The sequence below is a fragment of the Hippoglossus hippoglossus genome, chromosome 1 (genome assembly GCF_009819705.1).
Source record: "Hippoglossus hippoglossus isolate fHipHip1 chromosome 1, fHipHip1.pri, whole genome shotgun sequence".
NCBI classification, from domain to species: domain Eukaryota; kingdom Metazoa; phylum Chordata; class Actinopteri; order Pleuronectiformes; family Pleuronectidae; genus Hippoglossus; species Hippoglossus hippoglossus.
In genome coordinates this window covers 23,771,515-23,789,713 of record NC_047151.1, presented here as the reverse complement: position 1 = coordinate 23,789,713, position 18,199 = coordinate 23,771,515, and the positions used below count along the sequence as shown (strand labels likewise).

The 18,199-nt window shown below is 43.8% G+C and overlaps 2 protein-coding genes across 2 annotated transcripts in view; both read left to right on the top strand.

Moving 5' to 3' along the window:
• The first annotated feature begins 641 nt into the window (after positions 1 to 641).
• LOC117770259 (axin-1-like) lies at positions 642 to 11,694 on the top strand. Its single transcript, XM_034599470.1, has 13 exons — positions 642 to 840; positions 1,769 to 2,459; positions 3,762 to 3,955; positions 4,090 to 4,245; positions 4,719 to 4,853; positions 4,982 to 5,078; positions 5,305 to 5,442; positions 5,996 to 6,386; positions 6,874 to 7,048; positions 7,152 to 7,328; positions 7,781 to 8,080; positions 8,168 to 8,317; positions 8,508 to 11,694. Exons 2-13 carry the CDS (start codon positions 1,839 to 1,841, stop codon positions 8,632 to 8,634), a joined length of 2,661 nt encoding a protein of 886 aa, XP_034455361.1. The 5' UTR covers positions 642 to 840; positions 1,769 to 1,838; the 3' UTR covers positions 8,635 to 11,694.
• A 1,033-nt stretch (positions 11,695 to 12,727) lies between these two features.
• Positions 12,728 to 18,199, top strand: part of LOC117770136 (general transcription factor 3C polypeptide 1-like) — a 16,718-nt gene continuing 11,246 nt past the window's right edge. Inside the window, exons 1-12 of the mRNA XM_034599208.1 lie at positions 12,728 to 13,196; positions 14,085 to 14,294; positions 14,490 to 14,666; positions 14,763 to 14,909; positions 15,040 to 15,136; positions 15,239 to 15,362; positions 15,631 to 15,810; positions 16,362 to 16,477; positions 16,618 to 16,670; positions 16,779 to 17,146; positions 17,287 to 17,346; positions 17,840 to 17,970. Of these exons, the coding sequence (XP_034455099.1) occupies positions 12,976 to 13,196; positions 14,085 to 14,294; positions 14,490 to 14,666; positions 14,763 to 14,909; positions 15,040 to 15,136; positions 15,239 to 15,362; positions 15,631 to 15,810; positions 16,362 to 16,477; positions 16,618 to 16,670; positions 16,779 to 17,146; positions 17,287 to 17,346; positions 17,840 to 17,970 (1,884 nt within the window). The 5' untranslated portion in view covers positions 12,728 to 12,975. The remainder of the gene's footprint in view (positions 13,197 to 14,084; positions 14,295 to 14,489; positions 14,667 to 14,762; positions 14,910 to 15,039; positions 15,137 to 15,238; positions 15,363 to 15,630; positions 15,811 to 16,361; positions 16,478 to 16,617; positions 16,671 to 16,778; positions 17,147 to 17,286; positions 17,347 to 17,839; positions 17,971 to 18,199) is intronic.

Here is an 18,199-nt window from a genome sequence, read left to right as displayed (position 1 = left end):
GCTGCACTAATGAAAAGTAACTGAATATAATACGCCTGCAAAGATGTGTACTTTACTTTCATGCTTAAAGTATAATTTTCTCAAAATAATCATTCACTTTTACTTTTAATTAAAGGTTCAGTGTGTAGAATTTAGTGACATCTAGTGGTGAAGTGTCACGTAGCAGCTGATCACCCCTCGCCTCACTCTCCCTTCCAAACATGAAAGGGAACCCGTGGCAACCTTCAGTTGTCAGAAAAAGTTTGTCCAGTTTGGGCTACTGTAAAAAACATGGCGGCCTCCGTAGAGAGGACCCGCTCCCGATGTAAATATAAAGTATTTAAATATAAAGTGGCCCAGTCTAGGATATAGAAAACAACAATTCGTACAATTTAAATGAAACACACTAGTGAAAACCTCACCAGGATTATTGTATATTCAATTTCTACCAAAAGATCCATTTCATCTAAATCTTCCACACTGAACTTTTATCTTTATTTGAATGCAGGTCAAACAGTGTCAGTACATCGTTGCATTGCTAAATGAACTTCATAATAATAATAATAATACTAATAACAATGTAAGAACACTTCCTCCACCTCGGCTCAGTGCGCGCGTCCCTCTTCTATCCGCCGCAGATCTACAAACGTGCTACAGGCTACACGGCGTTTGCGCGCACGCACGTATTCTCCAGCTCCGTATTATTGAAAGCAGCCACCATGGGGAGTTAAGGGCAAGACGACGGGTTCTTTTCGTTAATATTTAATATCGGAAATCCATCCATATGCTGCGCTCCGGAGCCCCCAGTTCGCACCAAGATCCCCGATGCAGCGGATCGCGGGGACCGGGCTTTCAGAGACGGTAGGTCGGACACTTTTGGTGGAAAACACGGGACGTGAACGCACCGAGCTAAGCTAGCCAGCTAGCAGGCTAACCACCCCCCCCCCCCCAAAAAAAAAACTAGCTGGCACCGCAGCGCAGCGCAGTGGAAAACGTGCCCTGGCTTTCGCTCGCCTTGTCCGGGTGGGGGGGGGGGCTGAATCGTCCGGTTCGCCGGAGCGAGCCGGGTCTCAAAGTTGGCCTCGGCCCCCCCCCCCTCGGTCCGAGGCAGCTCCACCCGGGGGACATGTTCAAAGTGCGGCTGCGGGGAAGTGTTTTGCACGCAGGGCCCCGTCTTGTGTGGTTGTAGAGTTTGTTTCTGTTCCCATCCCCCCACCGTCTTTGCAGGCCAAGATGAATGAGATTCTCACGTTAAAGCGCTGGCACCGGCGCTGGCACCGCTGCACGGGCTAGCTAGCTGCCCGGGCTGCTTCACTCCTGGTTCCCCTTTATTCACCAACTCGTGTGGGAGCTGCTGGAAGTGGGAGCTTTGTTTTGACCCCTGGGTGCTAATGGAGCTGCTCCACTGGCGACAGCAACTCAGTGGTGAACTTGAGCTTGGCGACAGCAAAGTGTTGTTGTTGTTGTTGTTGTTGTTGTCTTTGTCTCAGTTGGTATTTGCAACTAAGAACAAAGTTATGGAAATGTGTTTGTTTGCAGGGCTTACATGCTAAGCTAGCACTAGCATTACAGGCAGTTTTGTGGTCAGATTAACAGATTAGTTTGCATCTGTCTGTTCTGCTCATCGTCTCATTGTTTTGCTTAGTGATACAAAATGTGCACATTCATGTACATGCATGTGTGTGTGTGTTTGCATTAGTGATCTGACACAGTGTGTGGGCTCTTATCATCTCAGTAGTAATGTGTGTTTCCTCTGTGTTTCTAACCACTTCTCTTGTTCCTGTCACAGGGTGAATCGTTTGCCAGCAGAATCATTGCCAGAGGCGAAGATCTGACCTCTGCCTTGTGCAACCAGAGACATGAGTGTTGTCAGAGAATTACATGGGATTGGGTACAGGGGTGGTGGGGGGGTCGTAACCTCTCTGAGCGGCCCTTCCCACTTTACCGAGGATGCGCCGAGACCCCCTGTTCCTGGCGAGGAGGGGTCTGATGTGGACCCTCCGGTCCAGTCAGCCAACACCCGTCCGAACACCCTTTCCCAAACCCTCGGTTATCCCCCCTCATCCTTGTTATCTAAAATGGGGGATCCATCAAGTTACACACCCTCCTCGTCGTCAGCGACTCCACGTCGCCCGGATCTGGACTTGGGGTATGAACCTGAGGGCTCGGCTTCACCGACTCCACCTTACCTGAAGTGGGCCGAGTCGCTTCACTCTCTCCTAGACGACCAGGAAGGCATCCAGCTGTTCCGAAACTTCCTGTGCCAGGAAGGGTGTGCGGACCTCCTGGACTTCTGGTTCGCCTGCTCAGGGTTCAGGAAGACCAGCCAGGAGAAGAGGGCAAAGCTGGCCAAGGCCATCTACAGGAAGTACATTGTGGACGGAAGTGGGATTGTCTCCCGGCAGATCAAAGCACCCACCAAGAGCTTCATCAGAGACTGCGTGGGAAAGCCGCATCCAGACCCTGCCATGTTTGAACAGGTATTTAAGACGCTGATTTCATGTTTGTAAAGGTTCGGGATAAGAGCAGTGCATGTTGGATTACACAGACCATTTCTCACGGGCTGTAATCTATCCTTCGCCGTCCTTAAAAAATGTTAAGGTTCAGGCCCGGCTACGTGTTTGACAACTCAGAGCGAAGTGGTCGTGTTTACGTCTGCGATTGAGCAGCTTAACGGCCATGTCTGCTTCCATCTCAACTTGTGTATTCAGGCGTTGAACAGGCTGTAATTTGTGGGGGGAAATTTGATGAAGAACGCTCCAAGGTTAATTTCATTTGTAGTACAGCGATAATGCCTGTGTATTTATTATTTATATGGAACATTAATCACACCACTGAGTTGAGGCTTAATCATATTTGCAGTGAAATATAAATGCTGTTCAACGCTTACTGCTGCCCTGAGGCTTGTGACAGACCTGTTGGTAACTCAGTGCTGCTCCACTGAAGAGATTTATTCAGTGGGTAGGAACTATGCCCCAGGAACTACAACTGAACCGGGGTTGCTACAATCAAAATGCAATTCTAGCATCTATTGTTGGCTGTAAACGGCACAGGTTCATGTTTTATTGTTTTAGTTTCATGTTGACCACACAACCACCTGTAATCGCTTTCACCCCGGAGTGCTTTGATACTTCGTTTTCATTGCTCCCCTTTGATGTTGATGCAATAAATCCGAGCACATAAAGTGTGACACTGCCTTTCAGGGGGGGTTTTGATGAAAGGGTGTCCAACTGTGGAGCCTTAAACATCACCACTAAACAACTTTACTACTCGGAATTAGATTACATAATAACCTTAATTAACCAATGTATGCTAGTTTTTTGTTTTCTCTACAGCCATGTTTCTTAAATGTCAATACATTACTTTTCTTTACTTTAATTTAAACATCGGTTCACAAATGACAAATCCAATCCAACATGCCCTCAAACTTAGTGAGGACATGGTTTGTGAAGCCACCTTGAGTAATGCAGGGTGACGCTTTCAGATTGAACACCAGTGTGGAGTTAACACACTTCTCGTTCTCAGTATTTACTGGGTATTAAACCAGGTGGGTACTGTTTTACCATAGTTCATTCAGTTGGCCTGAAATAAGAATAAATTAGCTATTGTGATAATCGTGGTCTGTGTTTACACTTGCATATAAAAGCTGTGTGTTCAAGCCAAGTCAAGAGCAAAATTAAGTTAAATTACATGAAACGATTATGGAACTGAGGCAGAATTTAGCTTTGTTCCAACCGTGAGTCCAAATGTGTGACCACTGTTTGTTTGTTTGTTTGCTCCAGGCCCAGACAGAGATCCAGGCCATGATGGAGGAGAACACCTACCCTTTGTTCCTCAAGTCGGATCTGTATCTGGAGTACACGCGGACGGGAGGAGAGAGCCCCAAACCGAACCCCAGTGACCAGAGCCCGTCGTCGGGGCCAGCCAAGTCTGTGCCTGGGTACTTACCCACACTGGCTGAGGATGAGGAGTGGAGGTGAGACGAGCTCGAGACTTATTGTCCCACCCCCTATGTCATATACAGACTTGCACAGACTTTTTTGACTCGCTGAGCTGTCGCATTCTCATAACTCGTATACTAATTGCTAATTATGCTTCTGATGATCTTAGGTGTGGGGGCGGAGGAGCGGGAGAAGAGGATGAAGAGAAAGACGAGGAGGAGTGTGAAGACACACCAGCTGGGAGGCTGACTCAGAGCCTGCTGATGCAGACAACACCACAGAGAGTCTCGGCCAGCAGGAGGAGGCAGGACAGCAGGGAGTGCAGGTGTGTGTGTGTGTGTGTATTTGTCAGTCAAGGTTCTTGCACTCATAAAAAAAGCATGATGTCTAACACATTATAACGCATCAAATTGTGTGATATTAAAATATTTTTTTATTGGAACATTTCCATGGTCGTTTAGCCAACATTGGGAATGAAACCAATATTTTTCCTTTAATTTTTAATACCATATCTTGTGCAGACCAATGGAATTCACCCATTTGACTGATTTTGGTGTAAATAGTCTTAAAAACCCAAATATCCATTGCTTTTGAAGCTATTGTGCTTTTTGACTATACATGAATACATACATACTTTTTTATCAGCTTAAAAAAGAATTAGCTTGTTGCCTTTTTAAAATATATTTGAATAAAGTTGATCAAAATATATAAGAAAAATAAATGATTCTGCCTTTATTTGTGTGAATCTGTGTGTACATGTGCCAACATTTTAATTATGAGCTCTTTAAACATCCTCAGACCGTGGAGGGAGCCGGTAAACCCATACTACGCGAATATGGGCTACGCTCGCGCTCCAGCCACCAGTGCCAATGACAGTGAGCAGCAGAGCATGTCGAGCGATGCAGACACACTGTCGCTGACCGACAGCAGCTTGTGAGTACATACAGATATACCCAGAATCACTGCACATACTAATTCACTCCTCCTTTAATGAAATTACTGGTAATAAATGAGCTGTTAAGATCTGTGTTTGATGGTTGTTCATCTGTGTCTGTGTGCAGAGATGGTATTCCTCCATACAGATATCGGAAGCAGCATCGTAAAGAGATGCATGAAAGTGCCAAAGCCAATGGACGCGTGCCCCTACCTCATATACCTGTGAGTTAAACAGAAAAGAATCATTTGCATGAGGGGAGGTTGTCATACAACTGTGGTATATCGATATGAAACATCAAGCAATAACAAGCTGTATTTCATTTTATGAAATAAGTACATCTCGTTCATGTCTTTTTCTTCACAATTCCTTATCGTGCATTGAAATCTTGGATGAGGATTTATATAGGAATTCGTGGTTTCTAATTTTTGTTTACATGTCCATATGCAGCGCACGTACCGAATGCCAAAGGACATCCACGTAGAGCCTGAGAGGTTTGCAGCGCAGCTCATCAGCAGGCTGGAGACGGTTCTCAGAGAGAGAGAGGCTCAGGAACGACTCGAAGAGAGGCTGAAGAGAGTACGACTGGTGAGTGGACCACTGCGTGTGTGCTTCTCCTGATGGGACGGGATTGTGATACTGTGAGATAACCTGCAATTCATCCCACAGCATTAATGTTGTTTCCGCTGTGAAATTCACATTGCACGGGATGATGTTCATTCCATCCTTCTGTCTCAAGAATGAAGATGGCAATCTATCCAAACATTTTATTAAAACATGTGTGGGTGCTGTCGCAAATTTGCATTGCTGCTAGTGTGAATATATTTTCGTGTTTATTTTCGCCATATCCCTGTTGTGTAAAAGCTTGGAAAATTCTAATCCAGGTACAGCCCTAATTATAAAATATGAATAAAGTAGACGGGCGCTTGAAGCACATATCTGTCCCGAGGCTCATGCCCTTTCTCGGGAGTATCCAGGAATGTTTTCTACATTGAGTGTGTGAAATCTGGTGTAGCTTGATTGAATTTAAGGGAGCTGTTGGACCTTGGGCACATTAATGATTGGTTATAACTGGTTTTACTGCCTCATATTGTGTTAATATCCAGTTAGAAATGAAAGATTTGTCTCATTTTCCCAACAGGAAGAAGAGGGTGACGATGCTGACATCTCCGTGACAACCTCCATGTCTTCTCATAGCATACCACTCCCTCTCCCCTCATCGTTTCCACCTCTCTACGGAGCCCGTTATTCAGAGACCACTGCTAACACGGCAACAGCCGCCACTTATGGCGGCCTGGTTGCCATGGAGGATTCCCACGACGACGACCCGGAGTCTATCTTGGATGATCATGTGTCGCGCGTGATGAAAACACCAGGCTGCCAGTCGCCAGGGGCAACCAACAGCACCTTAGGAGGAGGGGGTCGACACTCTCCTCCCAAATCATCACGCTCACCTGATGGGGGCACCGGACCGCCTCACTTCCCCCCACACCGAGGGGCAGGTCACAGTCTTCCTGCTGCCGGGGTCAAAGGTAAGAGTCTGTGGAGGGGTGGGGGGAGATGCACATCTGTTAATAACTGTATAGAATAACCAGAGTTATCAGCGCTGTTGGGCAAATTACTGTTGTCAGTATTGAGGTTCAAGAAAAGATGACCAACTTTGTTCCTTGACTCCTTTTTCTTGTCCGATTATAACACATCATATTCTGTGATATTTTCAGTATTGACAGTATATAGAAGTTCATTTCCTACAACAACAAATCACTGGGCGCTTCAGTTTTTGGCAAATGTTACTGAAACAGAAGGCAAATGTCTATTTACAACAGCAGGACTCTGTGTGTCTGTGTTTGTATTCATTTTTAGCTGTTGTTCAAATTTGGCTTTTCAAGTATAAATGACACATGTCCAGTGTGTGCTACAAGTGAAGGTGCAGCAGCAGGTTGTGTGTATTTGAGTACAGGATGTATTGAAGAGACCCTAGCATGTCGCTAATGGTTCTCACCCCGATGTCTCTGCCAGGTGTGCATCACCACAAGCCGCAGTACCACCACAGAGGACGAGAAGGGCAGGAGGAGACGGGCTCAAGGTCTCAGCCCAACACGTGGAACGGAGACCCGGCCGGTCAGTATGCAGGAAGAAGTCGGAACTATGCCGACGGGGCCGGAGCCAGCACGCTCGACGGGATGGGTAACGGGTAAGCTGGTGTGACTGCATGTGCTGATTTAAATCTACAGCAAGCTGTCTTTTACTCAGCTTTTTTTTTGACTGTGTGTGTTTTTTACCTGGTCGATCTGCAGTAGTAAAGGGAGCACGCTATCACGGCGAGGGTGTAAGAAGGCTTCAGAGACATCGGGCAAGGTCGAAGAGATTGGGCGGGGTCAGGAGACACAGGTGCAGCACGAGGATCTGGAGAGAAACCAGAAGATCCTGCAGTGGATGATGGAAGGAGACAGACAAAGGAAGACCACCCACGGGTGAGTCTTTCACTGCTACTTGTATTAATCATGACTTGTGTATGAATTTCTTTGAAATTAATGTTTCGTATTTTACTGATAACTTATTGATAGAGACTTTAACAGATCAGTAAACTCTGACGTTTGTAATATGATGCAACCGAACCTAAATTAGCATCAGTCAAATTTTCTACCTTTTTTGGACACTAATGGGCATTGGAAACAAACTGTTAACATAACACTGACTTATTGTCACCTTTTAAAGTTGATAAATAGCAAGTTGAATAACATTATCATTCATTTAGAGTGGTAATTGTGTCCATCTGATAAAAATAAGGTCCAGTATTAACTTTCCTTTTAGCTCTGTTTTGGTCTCTCAACTCTTGAGGAAGATATCTGGCTTAATGCCTTCTGTATATCTTGAATCAAATCCTTTGACATTCATCCTCATTCCCCCTCTCTTGTTTTTCCAGCGGCAGCACCAGCAGCTCCAGGAGGACGGGACCCAGCAGCGAGTCGCCGCGTCCGACTTCAGTGGAGCGACCCGGAGCTGTGCACCCCTGGGTCTCTGCCCAGCTGCGAAACAACCCCTCTTCGGTGTCCACCGCCATCCCCGGCCCAACGTCCGCCCAGGTCCAGCCCTCGCACCCTTTCATCCAGGACCCAGCTATGCCCCCCAACCCGGCTCCCAACCCCCTCACCCAGCTGGAGGAGGCTAGGAGGAGACTGGAGGAGGAGAGGAGGAGGAATGCACTACAGCAGGCCAAGCAGAGGTGAGAAAAATTACATTTACCTCAGTGTTTGTGTCTGTTTGTGTATGTGGTCTTATTTGAGTGTATTGACATGTTGTTCTCTTTCAGGCATAAGTCTGGTAAGCGCCAGGTGTGTGAGAACATAACGGTCGCCTACTACTTTTGTGGAGAGCCAATCCCATACAGAACATCAGTCAAAGGCCGTGTGGTGACTTTAGGCCAGTTCAAGGAGCTGCTTACCAAAAAGGGCCACTACAGGTAAGAACATCTGATGCACTCATCTGAAAACTGTGTGTGTGTGGTTTCAGAATCATTACAGCCCTCATATAAATATAGATAAAAGATAATATTTAATTGCAGGGATTGAATTTAGAAGCTGTTTTATTGTTTGCTCGTGCATGTGCAATCTAAGTTGAGAACTAATGACCCGTCTGTCTTTTATCTGCAGGTTCTACTTTAAGAAAGTGAGCGACGAGTTCGACTGTGGTGTGGTGTTTGAGGAGGTCCGCGACGATGACGCCATCCTGCCGATCTTCGAGGAGAAGATCATCGGGAAGGTGGAGAAGGTCGACTGAAATTTGGGAACAGGAAGACAAAACAGAATTGCGACAAAAAGAATCATTTGAAACGAGGAGATTGGACGAGAACACGCGGGTGGGAAATGGAAAACGGAAGAAAGAAAGTAGAAAGATGGAGACGGAGCGATGTGTGAACAAGAGGGAGATTGCGCTGCATGGTAGAAACTCAAGTATTAAGGAGGTGGTTATTTTTTATGGAATATCTGGATTTCTGCGACAGCGCCTGGATCAAACCCACATCAAGCAAAGAAGCGTGGCCAGATGAAACCGGAGCGGAGGAAAGGAACGTAAATTATTTCACCTGTCCTGTCTCCACTGTGGATATTGGAGGAGGGCTGTTAAAATCTGATGTCTGACCAGTCTTCCACTGCGATGGATGGAAAAGGGTGCGGGGACTGCTGGAAGGAGAGAGGCTGAAGTAGTCTTCCACCTTTTGCTCGGGAGGAGTCTGTCCTCCGCAGACCATTACGATGCTGCTACATTACCATGGAAACTCTTCAATCGGTGCTCGGGACAGTCAAGACAGCGGTTTTGTTCCTCTGTGGAGTCGCGCTGCCTTTTGCTGTCTCTGTTCCTCGTCAGCTGGTGACAAGGGGGGAGAGGACAGAGGATTTCGGGGGGGGGGAGCGGAACTTTTTCGCCTGTGTCTCCTCTCATTGACTTCATAGCCTCAAACACAGAGAAACTCTCTCACCCTTGATTCCTAGATGTCATGTAGTGATCTCTCACATCAACATGTTCAGACAACAGTTCTCTACATAACTTGTTTACCAAAGCTACATATTTTTGATAAGACAAGTATCCTAGCTACTTGTTCTCATTTTATTTGAATTGTGTATGTACAAGGCAGGTACTATTACTTACTAATGCAGCCTAATTTCGTCATATCTCAACTTAATTTTGTATTATTGTGTATGTTTTGAAGCTAGTTCATTAGTCATTTCAGGGCAGCCATTTTGTTCCTTCTTTCCTCTCAACCACACCTCAGTTCCGTACAGTTTACCTCTTTGAGTGTGCAGTTTTTGTTCTCCTGAGCGAAAGATTTTAAACATAGGATCTTTATTTTGTTTTTTTTAATCCCACACCCATCAACTCGTGCACACTGCAAGTTGACAACTTTGACCACATTATCTGTCATTTTAAAACAGGTCCCACTGTCCCCTCATGTATCATGTATCTTCTCTGCTATATGGAGAGCCTGTGTGTGTAACTCAGTCTAGGTGCCTGCCTGCCTGGCCAGTGCCATTACTATCTAGAGCTCTTCTTCTGAAGCGTGTCGGTGAGTGTGGAAAGCCCGTGTGGGTCGTGTATGTCTGACCTTAGCCAAAGAGCATATCGTACGTCCCTGTATGCCTACATGCGTGTGTCTGTGCAGTCCAAGTGTAGGAGTTTCAAATAATTTTATTTTTTTTAAATCACTTCTTCCTCTTTGCAAATTCCCAAACGTCAATTATTGCAGGTTAACTTTGAGTTTGAAATCTGAAGCTTATCTTAAAAGATTAGACAATTTGGGAAATGTGCTTATTTGCTTTTGTGTTGAGAGTTAGGTGAGAAAATTGACTCTGCGTTGATGTCTGTATCGCAGCTATGAAGCCCACTGCATGGAGTGGAATAGCTTTTGTATGTGCTACACAAACGAGGGCCTCAGATTTTGATTTATTCTTATTTATATTTTCTTGATTAATCAATTGGTCTATATAATGTCACCACTCACACTTCCCTAAAGCCTGTTTGACCAACAGATCAAAATGTAAAGATATTTAATTTTATATCACTTAAGAGAAAAGAAGCAGTAACATCTCATAATTAAGTAACTGTAGCTAGAGAGTGTTGGACATCTTTCCTTTAAATTATTTATATAAATTCAGCCCTAAAGCGAACTGGATATAACGTGATAATTAGTGAGCTTTAAAGGTGCTGGTAGGTCCTGGTGTTTCCCCCTGTTTCCAGTCTTTATGCTAAGCTAACTGGCTATTGCTGCATATTCATATTTTATGTACAGACATTAGATTGATGTAGGATTTTCTTATTTTACTCTCATTAAGAAAGTACAAAAGCAAATTTCTAGAAAAAAAAAGAAGTAATTCTTCCCAACAGCAGTGGGGCCTCCTGCCCAGAATATCATTGGCCAGAGTGCGTACTTCACCAGCTACGTAAACTGAATGTAATCTGACTTTTTACAGACTTTAACCTGTTCATATGAAAACAAAACATCCCTTCTTTTCCATATCATCATGCCGGAGTCGCCCTTCAGTATTGATCATCTATGCTGGTAGTTAACTGAATGTGTTCATCAAACATAGGGGGGGAGGGGGGGGGGTCTCGCAGGAATGTCAAATACAATTTGTCCTGGGTTTCTGCCCAGTAAGGGAAACATAGGATTGTAAAACGTTTTTGTCCTCACTTCGACACATTTTGCCTTCAATATGAAATTTTAAATTTAGATTATGTATTTGTTTATTAAAAAAAAAAAATGTAATTTTAATAATCACCGAGCATGTTCTTTATAAGGAATGTTTTCCTGATGAGTTGAATTATCTGTTTTGTTCTAATGTTTATGTGCAAACTGCTACGGCCCTCTGACACATTTTATCTGTTGTGTTAGAACGAACACCCAGGGACAGTTAATGAAGTGACAACATTTGTTCAGAGTTGTTTCTTGTGATTATGATTTGACGGACAAAACAAACAAAACAGCGTCTGTTGCGTCGTCGATTTGTGTGAAACACAGTGCCTTTATCATGATATCTTTCGAAATGATGTTTATTGAACCAATCCTTGCTTTTAATGTAAGTTCTTATCTTCAGTCAATCCCGTTATCTTTTTTTTAAATTTTTTTTTTTTAGCCGCAGTCATGCTTGCTCACTTCTGTTCTGATAGACTCTCTGCTGTAAATATGTACATTATCATTTCATATGTTTCTTCAGACCTGCACCACATGGTGTTTGTCCATGGTGTTTCTGTTTTTCAAAGGTAAACACCAAGATGTCACTGTGCTGGTTCCACTTGTACATTTCTTTTAAAAAGGTACTTCATAATAAAGATGTTGAATAAACATTTGCATTTATTTTTCTGCTTGTGATTTCAGTATCCACCCACATCTGTTTCCTACATTTCTTACTCTTACAACACATACCTTTCTGAACACATGTAAACATTAATATATTTTTCTCATTAATTTATACCTTGTGTTTGATAAGTAAACAAAGGTTTATATTGTAAAATGAGTTAATTGAGCCGTGCACATACATTGTTGCATGTATGCATGTGTTGAAAGGAGCTTTGATCCCAGTCTTCCCATTCTGCATGCAGAATTGTAGAAAAAGTGCCACTTCAAATTCAAATTCAAAACAACTTTATTTGCCCCCAGAGGGTAATTCTAAGGCACACAGAGCATGACGAGACAAGTAAAAACAACAATGACATCAGTGAAATATCCAAAGACAGATAAAAGTCAGTGCACTAAACTTGTAAAGTAAGAGTTGTAAGAGACTGTAAAAGGACAGTGAACAATAGATGCACTGTATGAATGTGTGTGTGAACTGTGAAGCACCTTGAGGGCTCATCAAGACTATAAAAATACATAAATACAGACCAGACCATAATAACTATATAGTCGTCCACATGAAAGTCCCTATAAAGTGACTAGGGGAAGTGAATGAACGATCTGGGACACAGCGAGGGTCTCTCTTCCAGACCAGGGCCACAGGATGGAAGGTGGTGGAAAAGTACTGGCTTTAAAGTAACATCACTCCTGAAAATGTACATTTTGTCTTTATTATTTTATATAATTATAGTCTGCATAACACTGACATTGTACATCACTGCAGCAAATTAATTAGATTGAATTAATCATATAGATTAGGGTTAATCCAGATGTGGATTATGTTGCCCCCCCCTGTATAGACTATATGTACATTTTACTGTAGTACTTTATATTTCAGATACAAATCTGTGAGACTAAAACGAAGCATCTAGTCACAAACAAAGAAACAATAAGACACGAGGATGTTTCACTAGCTGCACGTGATCGCCTCCTCGCGGATGTTTCTCCCTCCGAGTTGACGCACGACGCAGAGGCCAAAGCTGTGACGTCACCACGTACGCAATCGCCGGACCCTGCGGGAAAACGAGTTGGACGCAATATTTCGTTGCCAACTTTTTTTTTTCTCATTCTTACTTTTGTTGTTTTTGATTTTTGCGCACGCGGACTCGAAAGCGACGCAACTCGTCTTTTATCTTAACGAACACACGGATCTGTGAGCGCGAGCCGCTAACTAGCTAGCTGTAGCATCACAGAGTTAGCATGCTAGCTAGCTGACGTTTGAGCCCAGGGACATGGACCCGTGGAGTGCAGCCGCGGACGAGGTGGCTCTGGAGGGACTGGACGGGATAACTGTCCCCTCGCTGTGGATCCGGCTGGAGGACAGGCAGCCCAAGTTCCCCCTGAAGCTCGACGACTGCACCAAGGAGCTGATCTGGAGGTTTCTGATCAGCAACACCGACCTGCGGTTCTACCAGCTCCCGCAGGAGAGACGCGACGTGGAGCTGTTTGACAGGTGAGGTCCAATCGAGGAGCCGCAATCAAAAAGTTTCAGTTCACACTTTGAAGAAAGCACGTGCAGCCATTTGCGAGCTGTTCAAGACGAAGAGAAATAGTCACAAGACTTTTCTTTATTGATCCCAGATCGTCACGTCACACAGGACCAGAGATAACAACACGATTAGAAGATAACAGCAGAATAACAGACTTTCAGAGGCAGATATTAAATGAAACACAAACCAGTTATGCATCATAAACAGCGTCAGAAGAAACAACAATGTGCAGGTGGAAGATAGTGGGTTCTGGGTTTGCACACACGAGAAACAACACAATACTGATCATAAACACAATGTGCAATTTGAGAAACATTCAAGTGCAATAAGACGATATATAGTTGGACTATTTTTTATCTCCCAGGTGCTGGTTTAATAGTTTGATCATTTCCAAGGCACACAAATCATTTGTGTTCCTGCTGAGCTGTGTTGTGTTATTCAAACTGAGATGCACCTGCAGTTGAGTTTAACCCCTCGTTGATTTGAATGTATAGACGACAAAATAATAGGAACAAATATCAACATCATGCAACACAGTTTTACACCAACCCAAGACTTGATTCTTCAAAATGATCATACACATGAACCAACACAAAAAACTAAACTGTGAAACGTCTATAAGGAGGATTTACTGCAGGACTGATCTATTTTCTTTTACATCCTGTTCACCATAATACACCGTTCTCTCCTCGATCCTTGAAGTGGATAAAGAAAGTTTTATCATTATTGGTTTAAAAAATGGTTAAAAGAGACATTGAATCATCTTCCTTTTCAGGATATTTCATTTTAAATATCACGTCTTTGTTTCTTGATTGTCCTAACGTGGACTTCATGCCTCTGTGTGTTTCCAGGTTTAAAGACATCGACCCAGAGACGGGCATTGGAACGGCACAGACTTTTTCCGAGAAAAACAAAGAGGTCTACCCCGTCCATATAATTCTAGAAAATAAGGACGGGATACAGGGCTCGTGTCCTGTCTTCAGAGAGAGGAGCGACATCACCAAGCATGTGCGCTCCGAGTCCCTCACTCCGTTGGTCAGTCTGGAGGAGGCTTTGGAAAGGTTGGTAGTTGGCATTCTCACAAAAGAAACAAAAAAAACAATATACAAGACCAGAAAAGTTGTAATCATGTCTAAGAAGAGGAACCAAAGTGAGCTCTAAAAGGTTTCATGTGAAAATGAGAATGTACAGTAAGTTTAGAGCAACTGTACATTTGTCTAATGTCCCCCCCCTCTTCATAACCTGCCCCTCCTCAGATATGGCCGTAAGCTTGTTGCGGTGGCGTCTAACGGCGTGCGGTTCCGGACTCTGATCGGTAGCGAGAACGACCCTGATGTGAAACTAAACGACGACTCTTACTGTTTGTTGGAAAAAGTGGGCCGAGCCCGCTGGCAAGGGGAGCTGCAGAGCGAGCTGCACAGATGCTCCTTCAAGTACGAGATTACACACACGCTCATTCAGCTCACGGTCGTTGCTGCAAATGTTTAGTTGTTCACTGCCCTGACAGAACGTTTGTTGTGCTTCAATAGGACAGATGCTCGAAAGTTGCACTACATGAGGAAGTCTCTCATCAAAAATGGACTCATCACCATGCAGTCGCATGTCACACGAGCTAAATCGGGACAGCAACAGCAACACTCCATTCTGCTGCTGCTCAAACGCTTCCACATAAACAGGTTTGTACCGACTTCGATCATCAAAGTCGCTGCCACTCGTGTAATCGACCGACCAATTGATGGATTTACCGTCACACTTCTATATCAGTAGTTTTCAAGAAATTCCTCTTGACCCTTTCTGCTCCTTCAGGAGGACTAAGTACGACATACTGATGGAGCAAGTGTCCAACCTCCTCCAGCAGTTACCAGGGCAGTTTTCCACCATGATGGCGATCAAACAACAACTTGTAAGTATCTCCCTGAGTGTCTGTTGGACTATGTGTGTGTGTGTGTGTGTGTGTGTGCGCTCCTCTGTGTGATTGTGGTAATCATTTTGTGTTTTCTTGCAGGATGTGGCGGACCGTACATTTAAGCGCGTGTTTCAGTACATGCGAGCTGCAAAGTTGGTCGAGTTATGCCAGTTCCCTCTGGAAGAATTAGATCCCAGCGCCAAGCACTGCACTACCAAAAAAGGTAACGTGACACAGAAGCAACAGTGCCACATAAGAGAATGTGCTCATTTCAAAATATACATTTGATCCAACACAAACACATTGTATTAGGTTATCATAAACAAACCACTTTCAACAATATATTTTCAAAATGTCGGCTACCATATAAATCTTTGTGGTTTAAAGAATAGGAAAGTTGACTTTTTTTTTATTCTGCAGTATTATATGTTTTTGCCATATGCATCACACAAGTTTGAGGTTGTTGTTTTTTTTTTACTTTTGTTTCCCAGGGACTAAAGTGCTCGTGCGATGCTTGAGACTGTTGAAGCCATATTCACAAAAGGGCGTCCCTGATGATGACGATGACGACGACGAGGATGAGGAAGATGACAGCGGAACGAGAAGGAGAGCTTTCCCTCCTTGTGGGCGAATCATGGAGAAGGATGTCCTGTCACAGGCCTATCACATCGGTGCGTTTCATCAATCCCTTCTTTCAACATACTGCAGACTCAGGCAAATAAAGTGGATTGAATTTAAAAGGCTTCAAGTTGGCGCAGAGCCCGGCCACAGCCCCCCCTGCAAGCCTGGGGCTGACAACCAGGGAGCCATGAACAGCTCCACTAAGTCTCAGTCATTTTGTGTCTTTTCATTCATGTTTAGACTGTAAAAGTCTATTTTTTACATTTTTTACCGGCTCAGTCAGTAATTTACGGCTCCTCTCTGTGTCTCTGTCATTTGTGCTGTCTGAAAACATTCGGACAATTAGAAGGGGGGGACCCTCCCATAAATATTCATATTAAAATATTTTAACGTTCAGTCAACAATCTTGTTATCCTCCTAATTTTTAAATGAAATGAAACTTTTGAGAATATCCAGACTTGAACAAGCCCATCGACCTCTTAAAAAACGCACTATTGTATTAAACAATTTGAAATCAACTAGTAAGTAATGGATTACACTGTAATTTTCTCACCTCCAGTTGATGATTAATTCTTGCCTCTTGGTTTTTGGTGTTATTCAGTTTTATCCTGCGGCACAAAGGGAATGCCCAAGACTGGTATCGGGTACAGAATGCACGTTGGTAAACTGGAATCCCGTATGATCTGCCGAAGACTGGAGAGGGATGGTGTACTAAAGGTATCCCCTGAGTAAACGCATGCAAACAGCAAAAGCAGTAGTTTACTCCAAAAAAATGCTAATTCAAGGCTTTTTTTTTTACATATAAAAATGGAAAGCTGTTTCAATTTTATACGTGTGTGATGTCTTTCACTCTGCAGGGATTCATGGAGGATGAGGGTCGGCAGAGGATCACTAAATATATCGGCCATAAGTGTGTATATCTCTAAATGAGCAGAGGTTTCCAAATTCTTATTTCAACGCCACATCATATCAAGTGTGATGGTATTGATAATATGTCTCTGGTCACTTCTCTCGACAGGTGTGTCAGTGATCAGCTCCAGCTTTTTGCGAAGGAGCAGGAACGCAAGGAGCTCCTCTTCTCCTCCGCACCGCAGACATCAGAACCTGCAGCCGCCGCCTCTAAAGTACCACCGCCCCCAAGGTCGACAGGAAAAGGAAACACCAAAAGGAAGAAGAATCAGAAAGCAGGAGGAGGAGACGAAGACGCCGAAGAGGCTGGGCAGACATGTGGTGATGTAGAAGTGGGCGGTGAAGCGTTGGATGGAGGCGGAGGTAAAGCAAGAGGAAAATCAAGAGCAGGAAGAAAGTCGAGAGGGAAGAAAGGCAGTGAGACAGAGAAGCAGACGCAACCTGACGTCCCCCTAATGCAACCTACACCAGCTGAATGTGAGTTCTCGTGCAATATTTGCACTTTTCAGAAAAGATATGATTTAAAAAAACTAAATCCACATCCTGCCTGTGAAATATATAAATCAAAGAGTTGGTGAAATGGGCAAATAGAGCTCTTTATGTCTGTCATCACTCAGGTGAAACCCCGACATGCAGCGAGTCCAAGACCAGTACGACACCTGACGTTCTCATGACAGGTAATTCTCAACAATCACACTTCACCTACACTTTAGCAGCGGTTGATCTTTGGTGGAAAAGTCTCAACTGAACCAAACAGTGGATGCAAGTAAATTAAACAGTTTTGGCCACTTGGGGGCAGCAGAAAGCATCTGTATGCACAAAACTGTCCGACCTATTTTCACCTTTCAAGTTGATGCAGTGAACTTGTTGGCATACAAAGTTTCCGCAGGGGTCTTAAAACGTTTTCAAAAAGTTATAAATATGTGAAAATATTAAGTACTAAGTCTTAAATATGTTAAAATAGTATGTACTAGATCTTAAATATGTTTATGTAGGTTTTAAACAACGCTTCTTCTGTCATACTTTGAAACTAGGGTGTTTTTGAAGAGAAATGTTTTGGTGGCGTCCATAGTTTGTAGATCTTGGGCAAATTCTGACTATCTCTTGTACACAGTATTAATGTGTGTTCCCCCTTCTCTGTTCATTTTTTCATATCGTCTTTTGCATCAGAACAAGCTGCAACGGAGGAGGAAGACCAGTCCAACGTCACGTGTGTCCCCCCCGTGGCTCAGAGTGAGGCGTCATCCAACAAACCAGAAGACAACAACATTGTGGTTGTTAAAGACGTTTGTCCACAGGAGGTCAGTTTGATGGTTCCACTGGTTGGTGTGTGTGTGTGTGTATTTTTTCAGCTAGATCAGAGCCCTGTTCTTAAAACGTGGTTCAACTAATTCATGCTAACGTTCTGTTACAATTACCTGTTCCAGTTTCAATAATCAAGTTAATCCTCATTCTGTGAACTGGGGTAGTTTGTGTAAGTGAAATAATAACAATCGTTGAAGTATTAGTTTCCAAATGATACATTGCCAT